This window comes from Myotis davidii, unplaced genomic scaffold (genome assembly GCF_000327345.1).
Source record: "Myotis davidii unplaced genomic scaffold, ASM32734v1 scaffold573, whole genome shotgun sequence".
NCBI lineage: Eukaryota > Metazoa > Chordata > Mammalia > Chiroptera > Vespertilionidae > Myotis > Myotis davidii.
This window is the reverse complement of record NW_006285997.1, coordinates 4,903,060-4,925,367: the sequence shown is the minus strand read 5'-3', so window position 1 is coordinate 4,925,367 and position 22,308 is coordinate 4,903,060. Positions and strand designations below refer to the sequence as shown.

General features: G+C 42.8%; 1 protein-coding gene across 4 annotated transcripts in view; it reads left to right on the top strand.

Annotated features, from left to right (window-relative positions):
- The window catches only part of HECW1 (HECT, C2 and WW domain containing E3 ubiquitin protein ligase 1), a 164,314-nt gene that overhangs the window by 32,383 nt on the left and 109,623 nt on the right, over positions 1 to 22,308 (top strand). For 2 of the 4 annotated variants that reach the window (XM_006757226.2, XM_006757223.2), the window contains exon 1: positions 18,603 to 18,665. The exons of the other annotated variants lie outside the window; for them this stretch is intronic. In XM_006757226.2, the coding sequence (XP_006757289.1) occupies positions 18,639 to 18,665 (27 nt within the window). In that variant the 5' untranslated portion in view covers positions 18,603 to 18,638. Of the gene's footprint in view, positions 1 to 18,602; positions 18,666 to 22,308 lie in introns of those variants that run through there. 4 annotated transcript variants of the gene reach the window in all.

Here is a 22,308-nt window from a genome sequence, read left to right as displayed (position 1 = left end):
CAATATCTTGCCTTCTCTCTTCTTCTGGTACCCCTATAATTCTGATGTTGGTACACTTGAAGCTGTCCCAGAGGCTCCTTACGCTATCTTCATATTTTTGGATTCTTTTTGCTTTTTGCTTTTCTGGTTGGGTGTTTTTTGCTTCTTCATATTTCAAATCTTTAACTTGACTCCCATTCAACCACTGAACCACAATGGCAGAGCTATTGTGGATGATTATCTGGCTGAGATGGTGATTGTCAGGTCTCTCCACTGTAAAAACAAGTCATTTTTTCCGCTTTCCACACAGTGCTCTTCAGGAGGAAGTCACTATGTACAGTTTACATTTAAGGAATGGAGACTAAGTTCCGCCTCCCTAGATTCTTTAGAATTTCTCTCCACAGGAGGTTAGTCTCTTCTCCACTTATTAATTTATTCTTTCCTTTATTTATGTCACTGTGACCTCATAGTATTTATTTTTTTTATGGTATTGGACTTAGGGTTTCTATACCTGAGCACTATTAACATTCTGGGCCAAACAATCGTTTCTTACAGGGATTGGCCATATGTGTTTGCGCACTAATAGAAGCCTGACCACCCCCAGTTGTAACAAGCAAAAATTTCTCCAGAGACCTGTGAATGACCTCTGGAGAGCAAAATCACCCCTTGGTTGAGAGCCACTTCAGTGGCTCTCAGTCTTCTGGCCCTTTAAATACAGTTCCTCATGTTGTGACCCAACCATAAAATTATTTTCGTTGCTACTTCATAACTGTAATGTTGCTACTGTTATGAATCATCATGTAAATATCTGATATGCAGGATGGTCATAGGCGACCCCTGTGAAAGGTTTGTTCGACCGCCAAAGGGGTCGCGACCCACAGGTTGAGAACCGCTACACTAGATTATGTATAGTTATGTTATCTCTAAAATATCTTTGGCTATAAGACAATGTATAAAATTTTAAATTAATAATAAATAATTAAGTGAATAAAACTTAATAGGTGAAAAAATGGGGAGTTGAACATTTATATATGAATCTAGAAGTTACAGCCTTAGTAAGTTGCCCGAGCATCTTTGCAATAGTTCTGTAAATGTACTCACCTGGTGGTTCTAGAGTGGGGTTTTACCCATGGAAGGTATCATGTTTTTAAAGAGAGAAGCTTCTGAAGCAGAGAAATAGAGGGTGTGCAATGGACAAGCCTTCTTTGGGCACACCCGGGCTGAAGCAGGGGGTCCTGCGGAGGTGAGGCCGACGGAGTCCTAACGAAGCATGCCCGACTCCGGAGACCAGGTTCAGTGACACAGATCTAAGTTTATTGTGTAAGTGTTGCAGTATATATAACTTTTTGGACCAATCAGAAGTTTACACTATCCTTAGGGCATCCAATAGTAGGAAAGATCAGGGTACTATGTAGGGGCTCTAGGAGGTGTGCTCAGGCGGGCGCTGCCACTTCCTGGTGTGCCGAGGAAGCTTGTATAGGCGGAGTGTGCTCACGCCATTGCATCTGCCACTGCACTGAGATAAATCTCCTGAGCTCTTCCCACACCGGTCCACTTGTTTACAGATGAGGAAGGCATGTGGGGCCTATCAGCAGTCAGTGGTAGCTGGGCACTGGTGAAGTCTGAACACGGGCAGTGCTCTTCCAGTGCTTCTGCTGCCTGGGAGAATAGCTTACATAAGTGAAAACATGTGGACATGGGAAAATGAAAACAGAGAACATGGGTGAGTCAGAGTGATCATCAAATTGGGACATAAGAACTGGGTTATTTGGCAGTTTCAGGGCCTTATTGCTTCTAAAGACTATTTTAAGGCTGCTTTATGTGCTAGCACAATTATGTACCCTTTAGGAACTTGCCTCTGGCCAGCAGAGGGTAATGGAAATTTTGTACTTTAAAAATATTTTTTTGTGAAAGACCATTCAAGTTGCCTGTCATCTAAGGAAGCCTTTATTAAGCTTTCAAAGGCAGAGCTAAAGGATAATAGGTAGCACCCAGGCAAACATTTTAATGCATCTGTTATGATTTTTGTAATGGTAATACAGATTCAATCATGCAAGAATGTGTTATGTTGGGGTTGTTTTTTTTTTTTTAACAACACTTCAGGCTGAGATGTTTCATAAGAGTAAATAATCGAGCTTTATACTATTTCTGCTTGTTGAAATAGCCACATAGAGTGCAGTTTGCTCTTTGCTTAAAGAAACATGATTTCATTTGGCTTTTAGGATACATCCCGCTACAATAGAAGCAAAATATAGTTTTGTTTTGTTTGGGGGGGGGGGGTTGTTATTGTGATTGAGCTGAAATTAAACTACAGAAGTTCTGAAACTTGTGGACACAAATAGCAGTGTGGTGATTGCCAGGGGAAGGGGTGAGGGGTAGAGAGTGAAGGGGGCGTAATATATGATGACTGAAGATGATCTGACTCTGGGAGGTGGGCACACAGTGTAATATACAGATCTCATAAATAGAAATCCACACCTACCACCTATATGATCCTATTAACCAATGTCACCTCAATACATTTAATAAAAACATTGTTAAAAGCATTGGTATTAATTCTAAAAAGATGAAATATACAGATGATGTCTGAAACCTATATAGTTTTATTAAGCAATGTCAGCCCAATAAATTCAATACAGAAATCAAGAAGCAGAGATCTAAAACTCAGTTTCACATTCTTTACAACTTGGAAGTCCAGGATTTGTGGACATCTACCCGTCAACCTTTTTGTATGAACGGTAAGCAGAGAGTTTTTCAGGAGACAATGAGCTTCTTTACTTTAAAATTAGGTTGTGGGCTTTTTGTTATTGTTGTTAGAAAATGAATGGTGACTTCCACCCCCAGACTCCAGGGTTCTTTCCCCACTGATGGCCCTTGATGTTGCTGTTATCAGCATGTGGATATCAGGAGAGTATGGATTGAGAAGGGACCATAGTAGTCTTGCCAAAACGGTGTTTTGGTTAATTGTACAATCATGTTTAATTTTCAGTCTTACCTACTTGACAGCAAGCATTGTTTTTGCTAAACTCTGTATCTTTATAACTAGCACTGTACCAGATGCATAGTAAGTACTTAATACATCTTAGGATCAGTTTGTATTTAGTGGTATGGACAATATGTAAAGGTTATCTCCAAAAGGCACATCAATCACATTCATAACAAATGCTCCCAATTCTTGAGGACCTGTTTTATGTCATGTGACAGTTTGGGTTCTCCTGGAAATGAACTCTGAGACGGAGTTAGCTGTTTAGGATGTTTTGTAGGGATTGCCTCTGGAGCTGAAATGGTTGTTAGGGTTGTTCTCTATGCAACCAAAATGGCTGGGCCTCTATATCTGTTTTGGGGTATGTGTCATCATTGGAAGGTCATGACCTTGGGTGAGGCAGCTCTCTGCTACTGAGGCTGACCTGAAGGAGATGAAGACATGTGCCAGTAGCACTCCCAACAGCTGGGCCACATCTGCTCCTAACACTGCTTAATACTATTAACAATTGATTTCAGATAGGTATTTTATTCTTTTGGTCACTATTGCAAAAATAATTATTATTTCTTTTCCTATAGTTTCATTGTTAATAATATAGGAAAGCAGCGGATTTTTGTACATTGATTTTGTAACCTGCAACTTTACTATATTTGTTTAATGTTTCTAAAAGTCTTTTGGTGGAGTCATTAGGGTTTTCTGTATACAGAATCATGTCATCTGCAAAGAGTGACACTTTTGCTTCTTCATCCCCAACTTGGATGCATTTTATTTATTTCTCTTGCCTGATTGCTCTGGCTAGGATTTCTAGAACTATGCTGAATAGGAATGATGAGAGTGGGCATCCTTGTCTTGTTCCTGATTTTAGGAAAATCTTTTAGTTTTTCACCACTGAGTATGATATCGGCTGAGGGTGTGTCATATATGGCCTTTCTTATGTTGAGGTACTTTCCTTCTATAACAATTTTATTGAATATTATAATAATAAATGGATGTTGTGTCTTATCAAATGTTTTTTTTCTGCATCTTCTGATAAGATCATATAATTTTTATCCTGCAATACTTGTCTCTTAGAGTCAGCAGTATGTGCTGAGTGGCACATTCATGAGAGTTCTCTCTTCTAGCTTCCAAACTCCGTTTTAAATGAGGATTCTGTTTATTAATTTTTATGGATTCCTTGGAAATTTCTTGGGGAAAGGTCCTGAAGGGAGAACGTACATGTAGAGATCAGTGCTGGTAGCAGAGGCCGCATTTTAAAGGGCCTTGTTAATACTTAGGGAATTTACATTCTTTACTCAAAGAGGAGGAGAAGCTATTAAGTTACAGACCATTCAGGCCTGGAAGCTGGGTTGATGAGCAAGAGCAGGTTAGGAAGAATCTGTTAAATAAATGCTAGTATCCAGTGAGAGATGAAAGTCACTCAGCTGATTCTGGTACCAGTGGAAATAGAGCAAATACACAAGTCCCAAGAAAATCAGGTAATGTGTTCAGCTGATAATAGGGTTGGAGCAGCTCATGTGCAGTACAAGGGTTTTTGTTTGTTTGTTTTGGGAACATAGTGAAGAAAGAGGAATATTTCTGGGAAAGGTTAGGCAGCTAGTGGGAACATTAATGAAACCAGCATCCTTTAACTTAGAGAAAGTGAGACTGTTATGTCTTGATATCATCTACTCACAAAAAGTTGACATTTGACACACTATGGTGGGCTAGATGGGCAAGTGTAAGAATGAAAAACCCATGTTTTTTGTATTTGATTTTTTTCTCAAATTTTAGTTTTAAAAGAAAATAAGTGTGTGAATTTATTAAAAATAATGTCCGGCTTTCTTATATGGAATGAAGATTATGTCTCTACAATAAAAGAGTTCCAAGACTAGTCTGGGTGATGGGAAATGTATTTTCACTAAGTGATTAGCTGCTCAAAATCACTAGTTAAACACACACACACACACTTAAGTTCTGATATGTTATTTTTATAAAATTTCATCTTTCAAGACTTTTTTTTAAATCACATAATCTGGTATTTCTTTAGGTCTTGCTCAAAATTTGAGTGAACATTTAAATGTTTAGAACATCGTGTTTTTAGCAAACCCACTGAGTGCTGGCCATGCTCCATGGATCTGATGCTTATACAGTAGGACCTCGAGTTATATCGGAGATCCGTTCCTACGGCATGATATAATGCAATTTTTGCCGTAAGTCAGAACCCACCTACATAAGCACCTACGTCACTCACATGGAGCACATACACAGCAGTAATGAAGTGAAACAGTAAAAAAAATTTAAAAGAAAGATAGCAATTCCTGACCTTTACTTGTGGTAAATAATAAAAAACATTAAGCACATATGTACATACGTCGAAATGACAGAACTTTTTTTTACATATAAATAAATTGAAGATGGTGATGTAACCAAAAATGATGTATATCGAGTCCGACGTAATGGAGGACTGCCTTAACTCCATGCAGACAACCTAGTGGGAAGTTACAGTCTCATAAAAAATAATTCACTGCAATCATTTATTACAGATATATGAGAAACAATGGGAGGAAAAAGGAGGGAGTTTCAGCTCATATCCTAGAAAAAGTTACAACCATGAAATTTTGAAGAATTTTCTGTGAATGATAAATGATCAGGCTTGAAATTATTTAATATAGAATCCTCCTCAAGGGTTGGGCATTCTTATCCTTCCAGTGTGCTGTCCATTGCATAGCAGGAAATCCTTTTCAGTGGATAATAAAAGTAAAATGCTTTTTGGGTATCTCATGTGAGAGCTTTTGAAATTAAAGTTACTTGTGTTTATGAGCTTTAAGTTCTGATGAGTGAATATTTAAGCAGATTCAAGATTTTTACAGACACAAAAATATGTCCTTTATATTAAAAACAGACAAAAAATACTCTATAATTCTTAGTATTTTCACCATTCAGCTTTAGAGACTTCTAGGATTTTTTTTTCATACATTCTTTCACATATGCCTGTATTTGACATCAAACACATACATACAGACAGGATCAAATTATACTTATGTGCTAATTAAACTATTGTTATATGCCCTTTAAAATAATGTATTATTTAATTTTCAATGCACTTTTATAAACATACCTTAGGTTTGAGTTAAATAAATAATCAAATAAGACATAAGAGGCTTAGGGCTCAGCCCTTCCTACCCTCTTCCACTGCCCCAGAACTCAAACTCCTCTTAATTGGCACAGATCCCTATAGGGAACCAATGTGACAATTAGCAGTCTGCCCTCATTATAAGAGTCTCAAAGGAATACATGGTGTTGGGACATACTCTTATTTCCTCAAATTTTTTATAAGCAGTCTTTGGATGCTGCATGAAGAGGCTCTGTAGAAAGCAGCGTGTGCAGTGAAATGGATGCTTCTTAAACTCAGGATGAATTGGATGAGCAGTTGGACACAAACAACTAGGCTATTTCACTTCTACCTGGGTTGTTTCATATGCCCTTGTCATATTTGTAACTGTGCCTTTAAGCACCTATTGTTTGGGCTCCTAATCTCAGGTTCTGGAGAAGGATAAACTCTAAGGACCTCCCACACCTACAACTAAAGGTGCCCTGATTCTCTATATATTCCAGTTTTGTGTAAAATTTAACCTGACACTAGGATTCTCGGGGGGGGTTGGGGGGGGTGGAATAACTAAATACAGCAAACTCCAGGTTTCATGTGTAAATGGCCATCATAAGAATGTTCCTGCCATACCTTGGCTACCTGGGTCTGTGGTAAGTGAGGCAGGGAGTAGAGAGGTACCTTCTCTAGTGAAAGAGCAATAAATCTTGAGACTCAAGAAGAGGACACAAGCCTCTTCATTCTCAGGGAACAGGGTGTGGTGGACAGAAGCAGGAGGAAGTTAGGTTATTGGATTAATAAATATAATCTCTTATCTCTGAATCAAGGAAAGACTAAAAGAGAGCCAGAGTATCACTAAAGTGCCACTTTGCATGGCTATGCGGGGCATAAAGATTTTGCTATCTCATTTATGAAAAAGAAGGATTGATTTACTTGAAGACATTCCGATGTGAAATTTCAGTGTGGATGTTTCTTCTCCCTTGGCACCCAATGACCATACTTTGCCCTCCAGAGGATGTGCACTGCTTTCCATGTATTAGGAAAACAATGTGATGAAATAAAGTTACCCAGGATATAGGTGATTCACAGTATACCTACCACCACCTAGATACCTGTTATTGTAAATGAATCCTGATAAGTAGAATTTCAGACAAGGTTCGGATGACAGCGTAAGTATTCTGCATAGAGAAGAGGTTTATACTCTAGTGCCTGACAAATCCCCAGTATCTGCGACCTCATCTTGCCATTAGTGGACCCATGGAAATCTCTTATATGGAAGTTGGATCCTTATCAATCCTGGTTGCCCAGGTGATGAGTAGGTGGTCTTAGAGCAACCCCCTCTTCCAGCCAGCTTTCCAAATTGCTCTTTCTTCTTTAGCTTCCGCAACTGCTTAATTCTTCAACCCAAACGGTGCCTTTGTCCTGCTGGCTGTTGATGTTGTCGCAGTGGTCAGGGTGCTCTGTGTCCTCAGTTCTTGTTTTCTTGTAGGAACAAATTCAAACAAGAGACAAGAAATAGCAGCAAGAGCAGGTGAGAATTTGTTTGCAGAGTGGACGACTCAGCCAGCTGAGACCAAACCACGCGCCCGCTTCATTGGGTTTGGGATATTTATACCCTTAGGCTGGAGTGCCCCTAAGTCAGTCTCCCCCTCCCTTATTTCTCAAAAACTGTCTTCAAGCTATAAGGCTCCTTCACCCAGGTGTTATGCCACCTGTTTGACCATCATGGAGGGACTCTAACTCTTCTCCTCACATAGGGATCTGTTGCCTCCATTGTCTGGTTTTGGTTTGTCATGTCTTACATGTATCCCCTCCAAACCCCAACTGCCTTTCATATCTTTCTATCTGCCTACTCTAACATTCTCCCCTCCAGTGATATCGGTCAGATTCATTTGGGAAGTTGAAGGATGTTGCTCTGACTTCTGGATCTACTTCCTGCTCAGTTTGGATATAGAGTTGAGTTGGCCCTTGCTCTCTGTCTGGGAGCGGATAGGCTAGGGTGGAGTGGAAGCATTGTGCAGTCTGACCTAGTGGGTTTTGTTGTATGGGCTTATTCAAGGGGGATGGAGGCATATCTAGGGTTGGGTGAAATCCTTGAGCCAGTATCAGTTGAAGTCTCATAGCTTGTACTCAATCTGAAACAAAGGAAACATGAGCGTTTAGAATTTGGGATCCAAAAATTTGAGTTATTAAGTGCCCTAATGGGATTGGGATAAAGGGAGTTATTTATTGGAAGATGGTGGAAGTGAGGGGACTCCACCAAAATGGAGTCTTTGTCTTCTAAGTCTATGGTCTTTGCAATGAGGCTTCTAATATCCTCTTGTACCTGAAGGGATTGGTTAATATAATAGCAACATTCCTTCTGGAGGAATAGGCAGGTTCCCCCTAGGATTGTTGTGAAAAAAATCCAAGGTCCTTCTATTTTGGAGGACCACAGCCGTCAGGGAATAAATTTGTGGTTGTAATTTAGTTATGGTGTTGGCAATGTGTTTAAACATTTGGGAGGTTTCTTTAGCTGATTGACCTATAGAGTCATGCTGTGCTACCTATTGAGGCTCCAGAGAGCCCAGCGCTAAAGCTTAAGAATGCTGTAGGGTAATTAATAGGGCTGCCTTTTGTGGGGTGCCTTATTAATAGTGTGAGGGAGCTGCATAGGGGTAGATCCATTTGCAATGAAGATATATGGCCAGCCATATCCCCAGGGACATCATCCTGTCATTGAGCTGGCAAGGGGATGGGAGCTTCCTTGCCACATATATAATGTAGCCCCGAGTCCCATGGAAGTGTAGCATAGTACTCTGTCTGGAGGAACGTAGCCTTTGGGTTTTGTCTGTCCCTTTTGACGGCTTAGTTCGGGATCTCTGAGATAGCCCCAGCTAAAGAATTGTGCTGCTGTATTACCTGAAGAGACCGGATTTAAGGGCAGATTTAATCCCTGGGATGCTTCCCCTGGCATTTTTAATCAGGAGAGTATTGGATCTTCCCTAAATATTAAAGTGAGAGGAATTGTGTATGAGAGCCTCTTATGGGATTTTAGTGGGGTTGAATGCCTCCAGGGCCCCTTGAGGGCGATTTATGCAGAACTCAGATGTGTTGACACAGTTGTGTTGGGGAAGGGCAAGTCAGCTATTGGCTGGAAACAAGTAGTTTTTGCCCGACCAGCACCAAAGCCGTTGACAGTGACAGTGAAGTCAGTCTGTGTGCTGAAGTAAGCTCTAGCAGGGTTGTGAGATTATATGGTTGTTCTTCTTGAGAGTGTCCCACCACTACCCCACCACCACCACCCCCCGCCCCATGTTTCTGTGCTGTTTCCTAAACATGGGGCTGAGTAGTTTCTGGTGAAGCATTGAATGCATAAAGGGAATTTGTGGGTTTTAGCGGAGCGGTCTATAAAAATGGGCCCATGGATGGGAGGCCTATTAGTTTGTGGTTGATAGTTAGAAAGATAATTCTGGTATAGGTGTCAAAATTAATTATTTATTGCAGTTGTGAAAGACCAATGGGCTTGAATTTGAAAGGCATTATGGGTATGGATGTGTAGCAATGCTGGAGTGGTGGCCATTCAGAGAGTGTGGCCAGGATGACGGAAGCCTTTTGTTTGGCGTTTAAGCATATCCAACAGTCAGGTGTGCATATAGCCTGAACAGTCATATTGGCAATTGTTTAGGAGTTATGTGTTTGTGTCTTATTTATTGGGATATAATAGAAGAGGAAAGTGAGGGTAAGAAAGAAATTGGAAAGTTTCATTTTATGTGTGGTCATAGGAAATGTTAAAACAAGCCTAAAATGGGGTGCCTGGCGTGTTGAGTTAAATAAGCAAATGAGGAGAAAGGTTACATAGGAGAGTAGTACTCCAAGGAAAAGCAATTCTAGACACACTTTCCATGGGGAACGGGGGATTTTGAGACAGACAGCAGATGAATAAAAGGTCAATCCAAAAGAGCATAAAGAAATTTACAAACAATAGTAAAATTTGAGACATGAACTTACCTAGATGTTGCTTTCCATACTTAATTTTATCATTATTACTTATCCTTCGAGGATTTTTCTTGGAAGGTAACCCTCTTCTTTTTTTAAAAAAAAATGTATTTTATTGATTTTTTACAGAGAGGAAGGGAGAGGGATAGAGAGTTAGAAACATCGACAAGAGAGAAACATCAATCAGCCGTCTCCTGCACATCCCCTACTAGGGATGTGCCCGCAACCAAGGTACATGCCCTTGACCGGAATTGAACCTGGACCCTTCAGTCTGTAGGCAAAGCTCTATCCACTGAGCCAAACTGTCCAGGGCGGTAACCCCCTTCTTGAAAAGTAGTTTTAAATCTTCAAGTAGCTCTGTTATCCAAGTTTTGAAGGACAATTGTATGGTTTGTCCCTTGTCTGAACTGGAGTATGGATTTACCTGGGTTGGACATATCCAACTGGTAATGCCTGATACCTTGATGGCTGTTGGAGTAGAAAGTACAACAGTATATGGCCCTTTCCAAATGGGGGCTAATTGGGACCCGGAGACCCATGCCTCCAAGTGTTCATTAGGACCGATGTCCCTGGTTCATAGGGGCTTGGTGCTGGAAGGAGGTTCCTTCCATCTAAGCTCTTGAATGGCCTTTTGAAAGCTGGCCAGGGAAGTTACAACGTGTTCTATTTTGTGAGATTCCTCCTCTAGAGTGATACATGAATAGAGGAAAGGTCTTCAATATAAAGTTCCAAAAGGACTTAATTTTAATAACATGGTCAGACTCAGAATTCTCAATGGGGCAATGCATAGTAGTCAAGCTGGTTTTGACAAGTTTCCTGAGAGCTTTGCTATTGTTCTGTTGAGATTCTGATTGGCCCCTTCTATTTTTCCAGAAGACTGCGGCCTCGGGGCTGAATATAGATGCCATTTTATGCCTAGAGCTTTGCCGACCTCCTGGGCGATGTGGGAGGCCAATAATGGACCATTGTCACTTTGTAAGGAATATGGCAATCCAAACCTTGATTTATTTCCCTAAGTAGCACTTTAACAACCTCCTGGGGCCTTCTCTGTTGGAGTAGGAAAAGCCTCTACCCATCCAGTAAAGGTTCCCTAGGCAGGAGGGCATTTGGGTAAAATCTAATTGCCAATCCTCTCCTGGATATGTGCCCCGTCTTTGGTCAGGTTCCAGAAGAGGTGGGGGCTGTCCAGACAGCCCCCTTGTTGGTTGTTTATGTTGCAAAGGTGACATCCCTGACAGAACAGCTGGATGGTTTTATTTAGCCCTTTTTCTGTAAATATTTGCGAGCATATCTGAGTTAATTTATCCCTTCCAAAATGGCATGAATCATGTCATCCCTTAAGGGCTTTCCATTGAATAATTTTAGGAGGATGTATAAGTTTTCCTAATTGGTGCCATTTTCCTTTAACTTTATTATGACCTTTCTGCTCGGCTCAATTTATTTAATCTTGAGTATATATCAGGGTTGATCGTCTTCCTATGATAATTGTTGGCATTGAGGCCCCTATTAAGGGCTTATTTTCCTTGTTTGAGGCTATATTCTTTGCAATCTGGTCTGCTAATCTGTTGCCCTGTCAGTGTTTCCTTTCTGGTGTGCTTTGCAATGAACCACTGCTGTTTCTTTAGAGAGATGTACAACCTTGAGTAGTTTTAAAATTTATGTTCCATATTTTATGGGGCTATTTTTAGCTCTTAAGAAGCCTCTTTCTTTCCAGACGGCAGCGTGAGCATGTCAGACCAAAAGGCTTATTTGGAATCAGTGTATATGTTTAATCTCTTGTTCCTGCCCAATTCTAGAGTCCTGGTTAATGCAATCAGTTCTGCCAATTGGACTGAGGTTCCGGGTGGTGGAGCCTTAGCTTCTGTAGTTTGGTGAAGAGAACAATTTCATATCCCCCATAGCGGGTTCCATCACTCATATAGCTGCCATCCGAGAACCATATACAGTGGGGCCTTGACTTAGGAGTTTAATTCGTTCCGTGACGGAGCTCGTAACTCAAATTATTCGTATGTCAAATCAATTTTCACCATAACAATGACACATGATGCTGGGCTGCTATTGTGGCGTTCACTGTGACGTTTGCTGTGCCAACTAGCGGTGGGGTATCTGAAGCTGGCTCGTAACCCGAATTTTAGCTAGCAACTCAAAGCAAAAAATCGGCCGAGAGACAGCTCGTATCTCGAAAAACTCGTTAGTCGGTACACTCGTAAGTCAAGGCCCCACTGTATTACCAGGATTTAAATGAGGTTCATCCTTAAGATCTTTTCAGGTGGCATATGTTGTTCTATAATTTCACAGCAACAAGGGACATTTCCAGATCTGGGGTTGGCATTAAGGTTGCTGGATCTAATATGGAATAGGGTCTAATTTTTATTTGTGGGTTTTCTAATAGTATTAGCTGATATTTCAATAGGCGGTTGTTAGCCAATGAGATCCCTTGAGATTTAGGACAGAGTTAATCTGATATGAGGTATATAGAATAATTTCCTGGCCTAGAATTATATTTAGGGCTTCTATTAATACAGCTGCCACTATAATAACCCTTAAACAATGCAGCCCTCCTCTTGCCACTGCGTCCAACTGCTTAGATAGGTATCCTGCAGGTCTCTTAGTTGGACCTATAGCTCAGGTAAGGACTCCTATTGCTAACTCCTCCCTCTCTGTGATATAGAGATGGAAAGGCTTTCCAGCGTTAGGTATGCCCAGGGCAGGTGCCTGCAGTAAGGCTTCCTTTGGCTCTATAAAGGCCATTTTCTGTTCTTTTTTTCCAGATTATGCTATGTCCCCATAGGACATTATATAGGGGATAGGCTTTTTCTCCATACCCCAAGATCCGAGGTATACAGTATCCTGTTATTCCTAAAAAGGCCCTCAGTTGTCATGCATGGTGGGCCTGGGATTGCTTGTATTCTTTCTTGGGATATAATTCATTCTCCAGGTGTCCAGGTCAGACCTAAGAGGTTTACTTTTTGTTGCACAAATTGTGCCTTTTCTTGAGAAACTTTATATCCCCTTCTGCCAAGAAGTTTAAAGCCTGTTTGAAATACTTTCCCCCGAATTCTTTGGTGGGAGAACAAATTAGAAGATCATCAACATACTGTAAGATCTGTTCAACCCCCTCTAGTGATAGGTTCTTTAAATCCTCTGCTAAGACTTGCCCAAAGAGATGGGGGCTATCTCTGAAGCCTTGAAATTGGACGGTCCAAGTAAGCTGCTGCTGAAACCCCTGTATGTCTGTCTATTCAAAGGCAAATAAAAATTGACAAGCTGGATCTAACAGGATACAGACAAAGGCATCTTTTAAATCTAATTTCCCAAGGGATAGTCTGGATTTTCAGCATTTAAACCAGTAGCATATTCCTTTCCAATTCTGCAGACCATATCCCTCTCTGAGCCAGCTAATGCCCCTGTACTCTCATCTCTGGGCCTCCATGGCCTCATGCATGTTAAGTGTCTAAAGAAATAAGGGAGGCCATGTTCACTCAAAAGAAAGGTGGGGAGCCTATACCAAGGAGTGACTCCAAAGATTGCCCTATAGTTGCAAACCGGACATCTCTTACTATCCCTATCAGGCTTTTCTAGAATCTGGAGAAGCTCTTAAGGGTGTGAAACTCAGGGATTGGTAGTCTGACCAAGGTGGAGTAAAAGAGCCCTGGGTCCCATGCAGCCCAAAAGTTACTTCCCAGGGGAGTGCAAGCGAGGGGACTCCACTGATGGGCTTGAAGGAGCCTGACAAAAAGATGGAGCATAAAGCCCTCAACATGCTCTCCTAAGTTATGGGGCCTATATCATGTCCAGGTGCAGATGAGGAATTGCCTATTAAGAAAATCAGGCCAATGTCTCTCTTGACAGTGTTGAAGAATGCAAGTGAGGAGGGGAGTATCTGTCTCTTTCCCAGGAAACTGGACCCTGTATTCCTCTAACGTGTAGTGTCTATTCCTATTTCTGCCATACATGCAGCCATTTCCCAAAGTACAGTTTCTACAGAGAGGAAGGCAAGAATGCAGATTAAGAAGTCCAGTCAGGCAGGCCAGGCACTTTAAATCATAACAATGCATGTGTAACACCGGGAGTGTGGGCACAGGGAAGTCATGACTGCAAGTGGAATTCCTGGAGTTTAATGTGATGCGTTGAAGTGTGCTGTTTGTGAAGGGGGCTCCCGGAAGCTGTGACACCGATGGTTATCACCTCTCTTTTTATGTGCTTTATTCTGTCTCACCAGCTACATAAAACAACCGCAGGGACCCGGAGTACTGGATGACCAGCCCTTCTATATGCCCCCCAGATGGGTCAAAGTTTAATTACAAGTGTATTCTGGAGGCCCTGTGAGGCTCTGACATGTTAGGAGGAAAACCCTCTGACACTCACCTGAGAGTGCTGGCTTCCACAGACCAGAGGGAAGATGTGCTCCTATCTTCAGCACTAGGTCATTGCCAGGCGCTCACAGCTGCTTTTGTTTTTCTGTCACGTACAATTATTGCCTTGTTCTCCTGATCCTGGACAAAAAGCAAACACAACGTAGCCCTCCCTCCAGCCTCCCGGCCAGAGGACTTACGGTTTGCGCCTTCTGAGTCGGGCCCCAAGATGTCAGCAGTGGTCAGGGTGACCTCTGGCCAGAGAGAGTACACTGTGTCTTCGGTGTTGTCCTCTTATAGGAGCAAATTCTAACAAGAGACAACAAATAGCAAAAGCAGTGAGAATTTATTTGAAGAAAAGGAATATATTCAGATACAGTCTGAATGGGCAAATCAGCAGGCCAAATCCCAACCAAGTGCTCTGTTTTGTTGGGGTTTGGGGTACCCCTAAGGAAGTTTCCCCCTCCCTTATTTCTCAAAAATATATATCTTCAAGCTATAAGGCTCCTTTACCCAGGTGTTATGCCATCAGTTAGACCACATCCTGAAGGGACCCTAAATCTTCTCTCCTCACATAGGGGTCTGCTGCCTCCATTGTCTAGTTTTGGTTTGTCACATCTTACATCTCTCCCCTCCAAGCCCCAACTGCCTTTCCCAGCTCATATCTTCCTATCTGCCTACTCACCAATGTGACTCCGAGACGACCCCAATTCCTACTTTGTTCCCTCAGTTTCTCCAAGTGTCAGCCTGGACCAGGAAATATTTTCCAGCCCAGCCTTGGACCAGGGCCCTAAATGCTTATGTACTGGGATGAGCAGAACCCAAGTCCCCAGCCACCACTTCACACCCTCCCCAAGTCAGTTTCTCCATTTGTTCTCAGTCTTTAGAGTTTTTTTTGTTTTTTTTTTTTTTTTTTTTTTTGCTTATGGAACAAGATGATCGGTTCCAAAAAACAAAAACACAGCTAGAGAATTTTGGTTTCCTTATTGCAGGATGCACAAAGTTTTTGTTTCAGCTACCTCATTGACACATAGGAAGTGCTATCAAAATGTCTCTTCTGTGCTGTCTGTGGACAGTAAGCAAAGAATGATTTAAAATGGTTAATATTTGCTCTGCCCCAAAAGCAACTCAAATAGAACACATCTTCTTTTTGGCTGCCTCTTTGTGTTTGTTTCTATGTATTTGGTAGCTCGTCTATGACTCCCCGTCTTTGTTGGGTGGCCTAACATAGTAGGTGTCTTATGGAGTCCAGTGGTGCAGTGTCCTTGTTCACCTGGGCTAAGTGCTCTGGTAATGTCCCTTATGTGGGTTATTTTGGCCCTTCTGTTGTAACTGAGTTTTGTTTGCCGTTGGCCTGTTTGTGTGAGGGATTGACCCTCAGGCTGGCTGACTATAAGGCTCAACCCTGACCGTGGTGTGTGAGCTGCTGTGCAGGTGCTGACTGCAGCAGGGTTTGATGCCTGCCGATATGTATATGTATATGTATGTGTATATGTATGTATATGTGTATGTGTATGTGTATATGTATATAATATGCTGCTTGCTAAGCTTATTGGATCCTGCTCTGCTGTTGTCTGAAGTGGGACACTGGGAGTGTTGGTTCTGAGCCTCTTGGGGTGGACTCTGGTGCAGGCCAATATAAGATGCTTCCTGTGACTCCCCTTCAGCAACCCTGTTTGGAGCTACAAGCGATCCACTGCTTGTGGTGCCTCTGCTGCACCTGGGTTGTGCATGAATGATCAAGCTATGCACCAAGGCTGGCTTTTACCAGCCCTGAACCCAGTGGTAGGTCAACAAAAGTCCCAAAGCACCTTGAGGTCCACTTCAGTCTAGCTTTGGCTGCTGGCTGCCTGTTAGGCTCGCTGATTGGAAGAGCCTCGGGCTGTACCCCTCGGCAAGGTGTAAGTTCCACTGGGTGGGTAAGAAGGAGTCCAGAAGCTGGGACTGTTGCTTTCCCCCAGCGTGATGCACAGGGAGGGGATGGCTCTAGCTAAGAAATAGTGTCTACGGTATGGGAGAATGACTTGGCACAAGGACCCTGGTGCTTGCCCTTCAGCTCCTTCCCCAGAGCCAGAAACCAAAGACTCTCTTCACACGACTCTATTCCACTCTACCTTCCCTCCGCCAGAGCTCGGCGTGAGTGGCTGCAGACTAAATGTGGTGTTTTTGCCCTTTAAGCAGTTGCCCGTATTTCTAGTGGACTCCATCTCTCCCTGGCGGATAGAAACTCCGCTGCTTTTCAAAGTCAGTTATTATGTGACCTCCTCTTCCTAGCTCTGGTGCTCTGGGATGGGGAGCCTGGTTTGAGGTTTAGACCCTGCATTTCTGAGGGGAAAACCCCTGCAGGTGAGATATCCCTCAGAACGTCAGCTACTGCCTATGGGGCAGGGCCAGCATCTCCGCCCTTCCTACCAGTCTCGATGTGGCTTCTTCTCTAAATCCTTGGTGATAAGACTTCTCTTCAACTCGTCTTCAGGTGGTTACTTAGAATCATTGTTTCATAATTTAGTTGTGACTTCAGTTTGGTCCTGGCAGGAGGTGAGTGTAGCTTCCACCGACTGCACTGTCATCTTGGATCCCCTAGAGCTGGATCCTTTTGACGCTGGTCATTTTTTAATAATCTCCACTATGCTTCTGCTCTCATTCTTCATTGCCAGCATCATGTTTTGCAGTTAAACAATTAAAAAACTGTAAGAAAACATTTTACACCAGTATTCTCAGTGCTAAGTTTTGGAATAAGATGAGAGCTTGAAGCTGTCACAGAAATTGGGCGTTATCAATATTCAGATAGTTATTGAGGTCATGGGCCCCTAGTGTGAACATATGAAGATCTGAGGGCCTCCAGCAAATGGAGCAGAGCTGGACCTCCTGGGGTGCTGCTGGGAGGCCAATGGTCATGACAGGGAAAGGGGCCTTAAGGAGGGACCGCCCGGCAGTTTCCTCACCACTGAGAAGCCAGGTAGCACCCAGCATGGAGATGGCACAGAGCAGAATCTGAATATGTGGAGGTCAAATTCTCTCTCTCTCTCTCTCTCTCTCTCTCTCTCTCTCTTTCTCTCCCCCTCTCTCTCTCTCTCTCCCACCCCGTTTCAAATTTGCTCACACCAGGGATGGGACCTTCATCTATGCACTCAGAGTGCAAGCTTGTGATTGATTCATTTCTCACATGAACTCATTTGTCAGCAAAACTTCAGGTTTCACTGGGGGTTTAAAAACCTTACATCATATATTACTTTATTGGAATAAGACCATATTGATTACTTTTATAGCAACTTTAACTTCAGAGGAAGATGAGGTTATAAAATCAGAATAAAGATTCATAAACTAAAGTGATACTTGGATTAAGAGGACCCAGGTAAAATACTTTCAGCAAATTTCCTGTGTCTGGCATCTTTATGTTCAAGGTCTAAATTTTGACAAGGTTTCTGTGTCCTAAAATGCTGTGACCAGTGATTGCCACTTGGTGTAATACTCTGCTAGACTCTACATGTAAGGGGATGGTGCTCCGTCTTCAATCTTACACATGGGAGTACATTTCTAAGTGAGAAAGGCACCAAGATGAGTCAGTGATATTTTCAGCAGTTTAACTATAGATCCAGTTTTATTGTGGTTGAAGAGGTCTTATGAGTGGAGCATATCTGAGGATTTTTTTAGTTTTCTCAAACACAGAATTTTCCCTCTCCAAAGACACCGTACCAAATCTCGGTTTCCTGAAAAGAAAAGAAAAATGTAGGCCCATGATTCTTACTCCTTAAAGTTAAATTTTACAATCTGAATCATATTATTCATGCCCAGCCAGAGTGGCTTAGTTGATGCACCAAAGAATTGCCAGTTTGATTCCTGATCAAGGCACATACCTGCTTTGTGGGTTCAATCCCTGGTTGGGGCACATATGGAAGGCAAGTAATTGATGTTTCTCTCTCTCTCTCTCTCTCTCTCTCTCTCTCTCTCTCTCCCCCCCTCCCCCTTTCCTTCCTCTCTCTAAGCATGTTCTCGGGTGAGGATTAAAAAAAATTATTCATGAATGACACAAAATATGTTGCTTGCTACATTTTGTCCATTTATTAAAGTGGGTATCATCCTCATGTAATTTTTCTTTTTACGTGTTGGTTGCCCAGGACAGGTATGTTGGCGGGGTGTGGGGCACCGAGTTCTTTATGTGGGTAATGTCACTGATTCTGTTTGCTTGGGATGCACACTGAGTTAACCTCATTGGATTTTCCCCAGGAATTGATGCGCTTACACGTGGTGGGTCATTATGCTGCTGCACCTGTGTAGTGTGAAGGTCAGTGTGTTTTTCTGATTATAAGAACCCATCCATGTCATTCCATTATAAACACACTCCACTCATAATGGAATGTGCCTCAGCCCAGAGCTCAGCGTGGTTACCAGCCCAGAGATTCTTTCAAGCGCAGTCCTGACATTTGAGATCCATCACCTTCATCAACCCCAAACCCGACCGTGCTCCATTTTAAGATAATTTTCTTTGCATGACAACTCTTCTTGTGTGATGTGAATGTACAGTTGTGAAAAGTGTATTTATATCTGGAAACAAACACACCAGTCTATGATGGTCCTTCCCAAATGCCAGCCGGGAGCTTGGCTGGCCGGTGGTTAATTGCTTTACAGTCAATATGGACACACAGAAATGCCCCTGGAGACGAGAGCAGCAATCTTTCCTGCTGTCTCAGCGTCAGGCAGGCCCCAGGGAAGGTTGCCAGTTCATTAGAAGGGCCTCTTGCAGTTGGTGGCTCTCCCGGGCTTTCCCAGCTTCTCTCAGACATCCCTCCAAGTCCACTCCTTTCCATGTTTCAGAAGTTCTACCACTTCTAGGGGCAGCCCCACAAATCATGATTTGTGTTGGATGCTTTTTCTGGGTGAGTTCCTTTTTTACTCACCACAGTCTGAAGTCATGGGTATGACCGTTGTTCCTACCTTACCTATGAGGGAACTGAGCCATGGAGGGCTAAGTCACTGCTCCAACGTGTCTGGTGTGTAAGGAGCAGGGATTCGAATGAGGCTGTCTGTCTGTCTGAGCTGGAATCCCATAGGGCCCTAGTATTGCCCTGGGAATATGCATTCAGCCAATTCTTAAATGAGGCTTTTGTTTAAAAAATAAATAAAAGTTTACACCTGCATGGCTGTGCAGATTTACTAAGCACATCCACATGTGTATCCAGTTAATCCCTGAAATAACTCTGCAGTGAGGACAACGGACCCAGGAGATGTTCAGTGAGGGTCTTGGCATCCATCAGCTCACAGAGGGGTGAGCAACCCTCAAGCTCAGGTCTCCTCTTACACCCCAGACCACTGCTTCCAACTCACCCAGATGGGAGCTTTCTTAATTGATAAGCTTTCAGTAACTTAGAGAATGAGCACTTTATGTGTTTTATTCAAGAAGCATTCAATTAATACTTAGTCATTTGCTGCCAAATGTCCAGGGACAGTCACAGCTCAGTAATTTTAAATGCCCCTTTTCTTAGTTTGTTGTGCTGTCAGCAGAGTCTTGATTCCTCCCCGTCGTCTTCTCCATGTGGTGATAGCTTTACTATTGCTAAGAAAACATTTCCCCAACACACAGAACCCGCATTTGTTTACATTCTCCTGGGACTCCTGAACTTTCTCTTTGAATTTAACAATACAGTGAGAAGTCTTTAAAACAACCAAGCATTTCCTTTTGGGTGCATTGTTCATTCCAGGAGAATGTCCCTTCTCTCCTCTTTCCAGAACAAGTATCCTTAGAAAGTTCCATGTCCTAGAGAATCTCAGTTCATGTGTGTCTTCAGATATAAGCCGGGCCTCTAATAAGACTCCTTGGATAGAACAGCAAAGCTCAGCGTGCCGAAACCGGTTTGGCTCGGTGGATAGAGCGTCGGCCTGCGGACTGAAAGGTCCCAGGTTCGATTCCGGTCAAGGGCATGTACCTGGGTTGCGGGCACATCCCCAGTCGGGGATGTGCAGGCAGCTGATCGATGTTTGTCTCTCATCGATGTTTCTGACTCGCTATCTCTCTCCCTTCCTCTCTGTAAAAAATCAATAAAATATATTAAAAAAAAAAAAAGCTCAGCGTGTTTACAGATCACTTGAAGCAGTTTATTCAGTGATCCACGGAATGCAGTGGCTGGATATTCTCCCACTGTTGGCGGCAGCAAGAATGGCACAAGGTATTAGACCCGTGGGGTCAGACTGGACTTCAGTTCAGCAACCTTGGGGCCTGAGGTCTAGCTAAGAAAGAATTCCGAGCCAAGACTCAAACTATAAGAGAATATTTATTTAGAAAGGCATAGAAGAAGAAGAAATGAGGTCAAGAAACAAGTTATAGAGCCAAGAGAAGGGTCTTTGAAGCTTAGGGAAAACTGGTGGGAAGAAGGGGAAGGGAAAACTGTGGGTGTTCTACCTTCACACAGACCCCTGGGAGGGAGAGCACTGGGTCCTTTTGTTCGAAGGGCTTTTAATGGTAGAACTTTTAGGAGAGGCCCTAGGGGAGGATCTCAGTAGAACATTCAGCAGCTTTCCAGTGTGTCCTTTCAGGGTCATGGTCTCCACTGACTGTTTGGTCTGCGCCAGGACAGAGGGTCATTCTTCACTGAAGCTGGTCCTGAGGTCAGCGCCGGGACTATTTGTTTGGTTTTGCCACTTTGCAGAGCCTGGAGCTGACACACAACCAGGCCTAGACGTTATCTCTGGGGAAGAAAGATCAGGGGTCCAAAGCACATGACCATCGATATGCTAGGGAGGAAAGATTGCCTTGGGGAGCTGTGTTTGTTTTCCCAGTTCTGCCCATTGCTCGGCACCCTGGTGACCTTCAGTACCTGGCCTGTGGTCCTCGCTCTGATCTTATCCGTCGAACTGCCAACTATACCTGAAAATCTATGTGAGCGATCTCTGCCTGATTAATGGGAGGTAGAGGACTGAGATCACAACTGATGCTCCCGAAGGATGCAGTTTATAAAATAGGAGCATAACCACAATTTCTTGTGTTATCAGGGAAATGAACGGGTGGTATTTCTCCAGTGCTAGTGGGAGTGGGATTCTTGAACTGCTTTTAATTAGAAAGTTTTCATTTCAGATCATTCTATGTGGTCACTTTAGGTCTCTGAGTTTGTAAGGCTGCCATGCAGGTCTCCCCTGAGCTTGTCAGGTTTAGTATGTTGCCCCTTTTTGTCCACAGTGTCTGTGACTAAGAGAATTGAAAAGAAATCTACACTCTAGATCAGGGGTGGGCAAACTTTTTGACTTGAGGGCCTCAATGGGTTCTTAAACTGGACCGGAGGGCCGGAACAAAAGCATGGATGGAGTGCTTGTGTGAACTAATATAAATTCAAAGTAAACATCATTACATAAAAGGGTACGGTCCTTTTTTTTTTTAGTTTTATTCATTTCAAACGGGCCGGGCCGTAGTTTGCCCACGGCTGCTCTAGATCTTTCTGCTACAAAGAAGAGTATATTGTTGCTCAAAGATGGGTTTCCTGAAGCCTGCCAAAGATAGTGTTTTGGAAAAATAAACAAACATTAGCACTTATGTGTTAACAATGATTAGCGTTTCTGTGTCTGTCAGACTTAGATTCTGGTTGTACTTGAGGGAAGTAACACCTGTGATAAAAAAAAGGGGGGGGGGGAGGAAGTAGAATTCTGCCAGGAATGGCCGCCTAACAGAGTTTCTTCCAGTACAATTGACCCCCCAGAAGCAAACTTGCCTGTTCAGAGACGACTGTGCTCAGTAGGAGCAGACAGGCCCACCTAACTCAAGGCACCCTAACCATGACCACACTTTAAAGGGCATCTGAGCAGTTCATCTGTATGTCTAGTATATTCTCCAAAGAATTTAGCAAATCAGTTCTTTCGGGTTTCTCAGAATTTGATCAAAAGCTTCTGGGGTAGGGAGGCAGGAGTAAGATGTGGTCCTTTGCCAGAATTGACTACCCTTT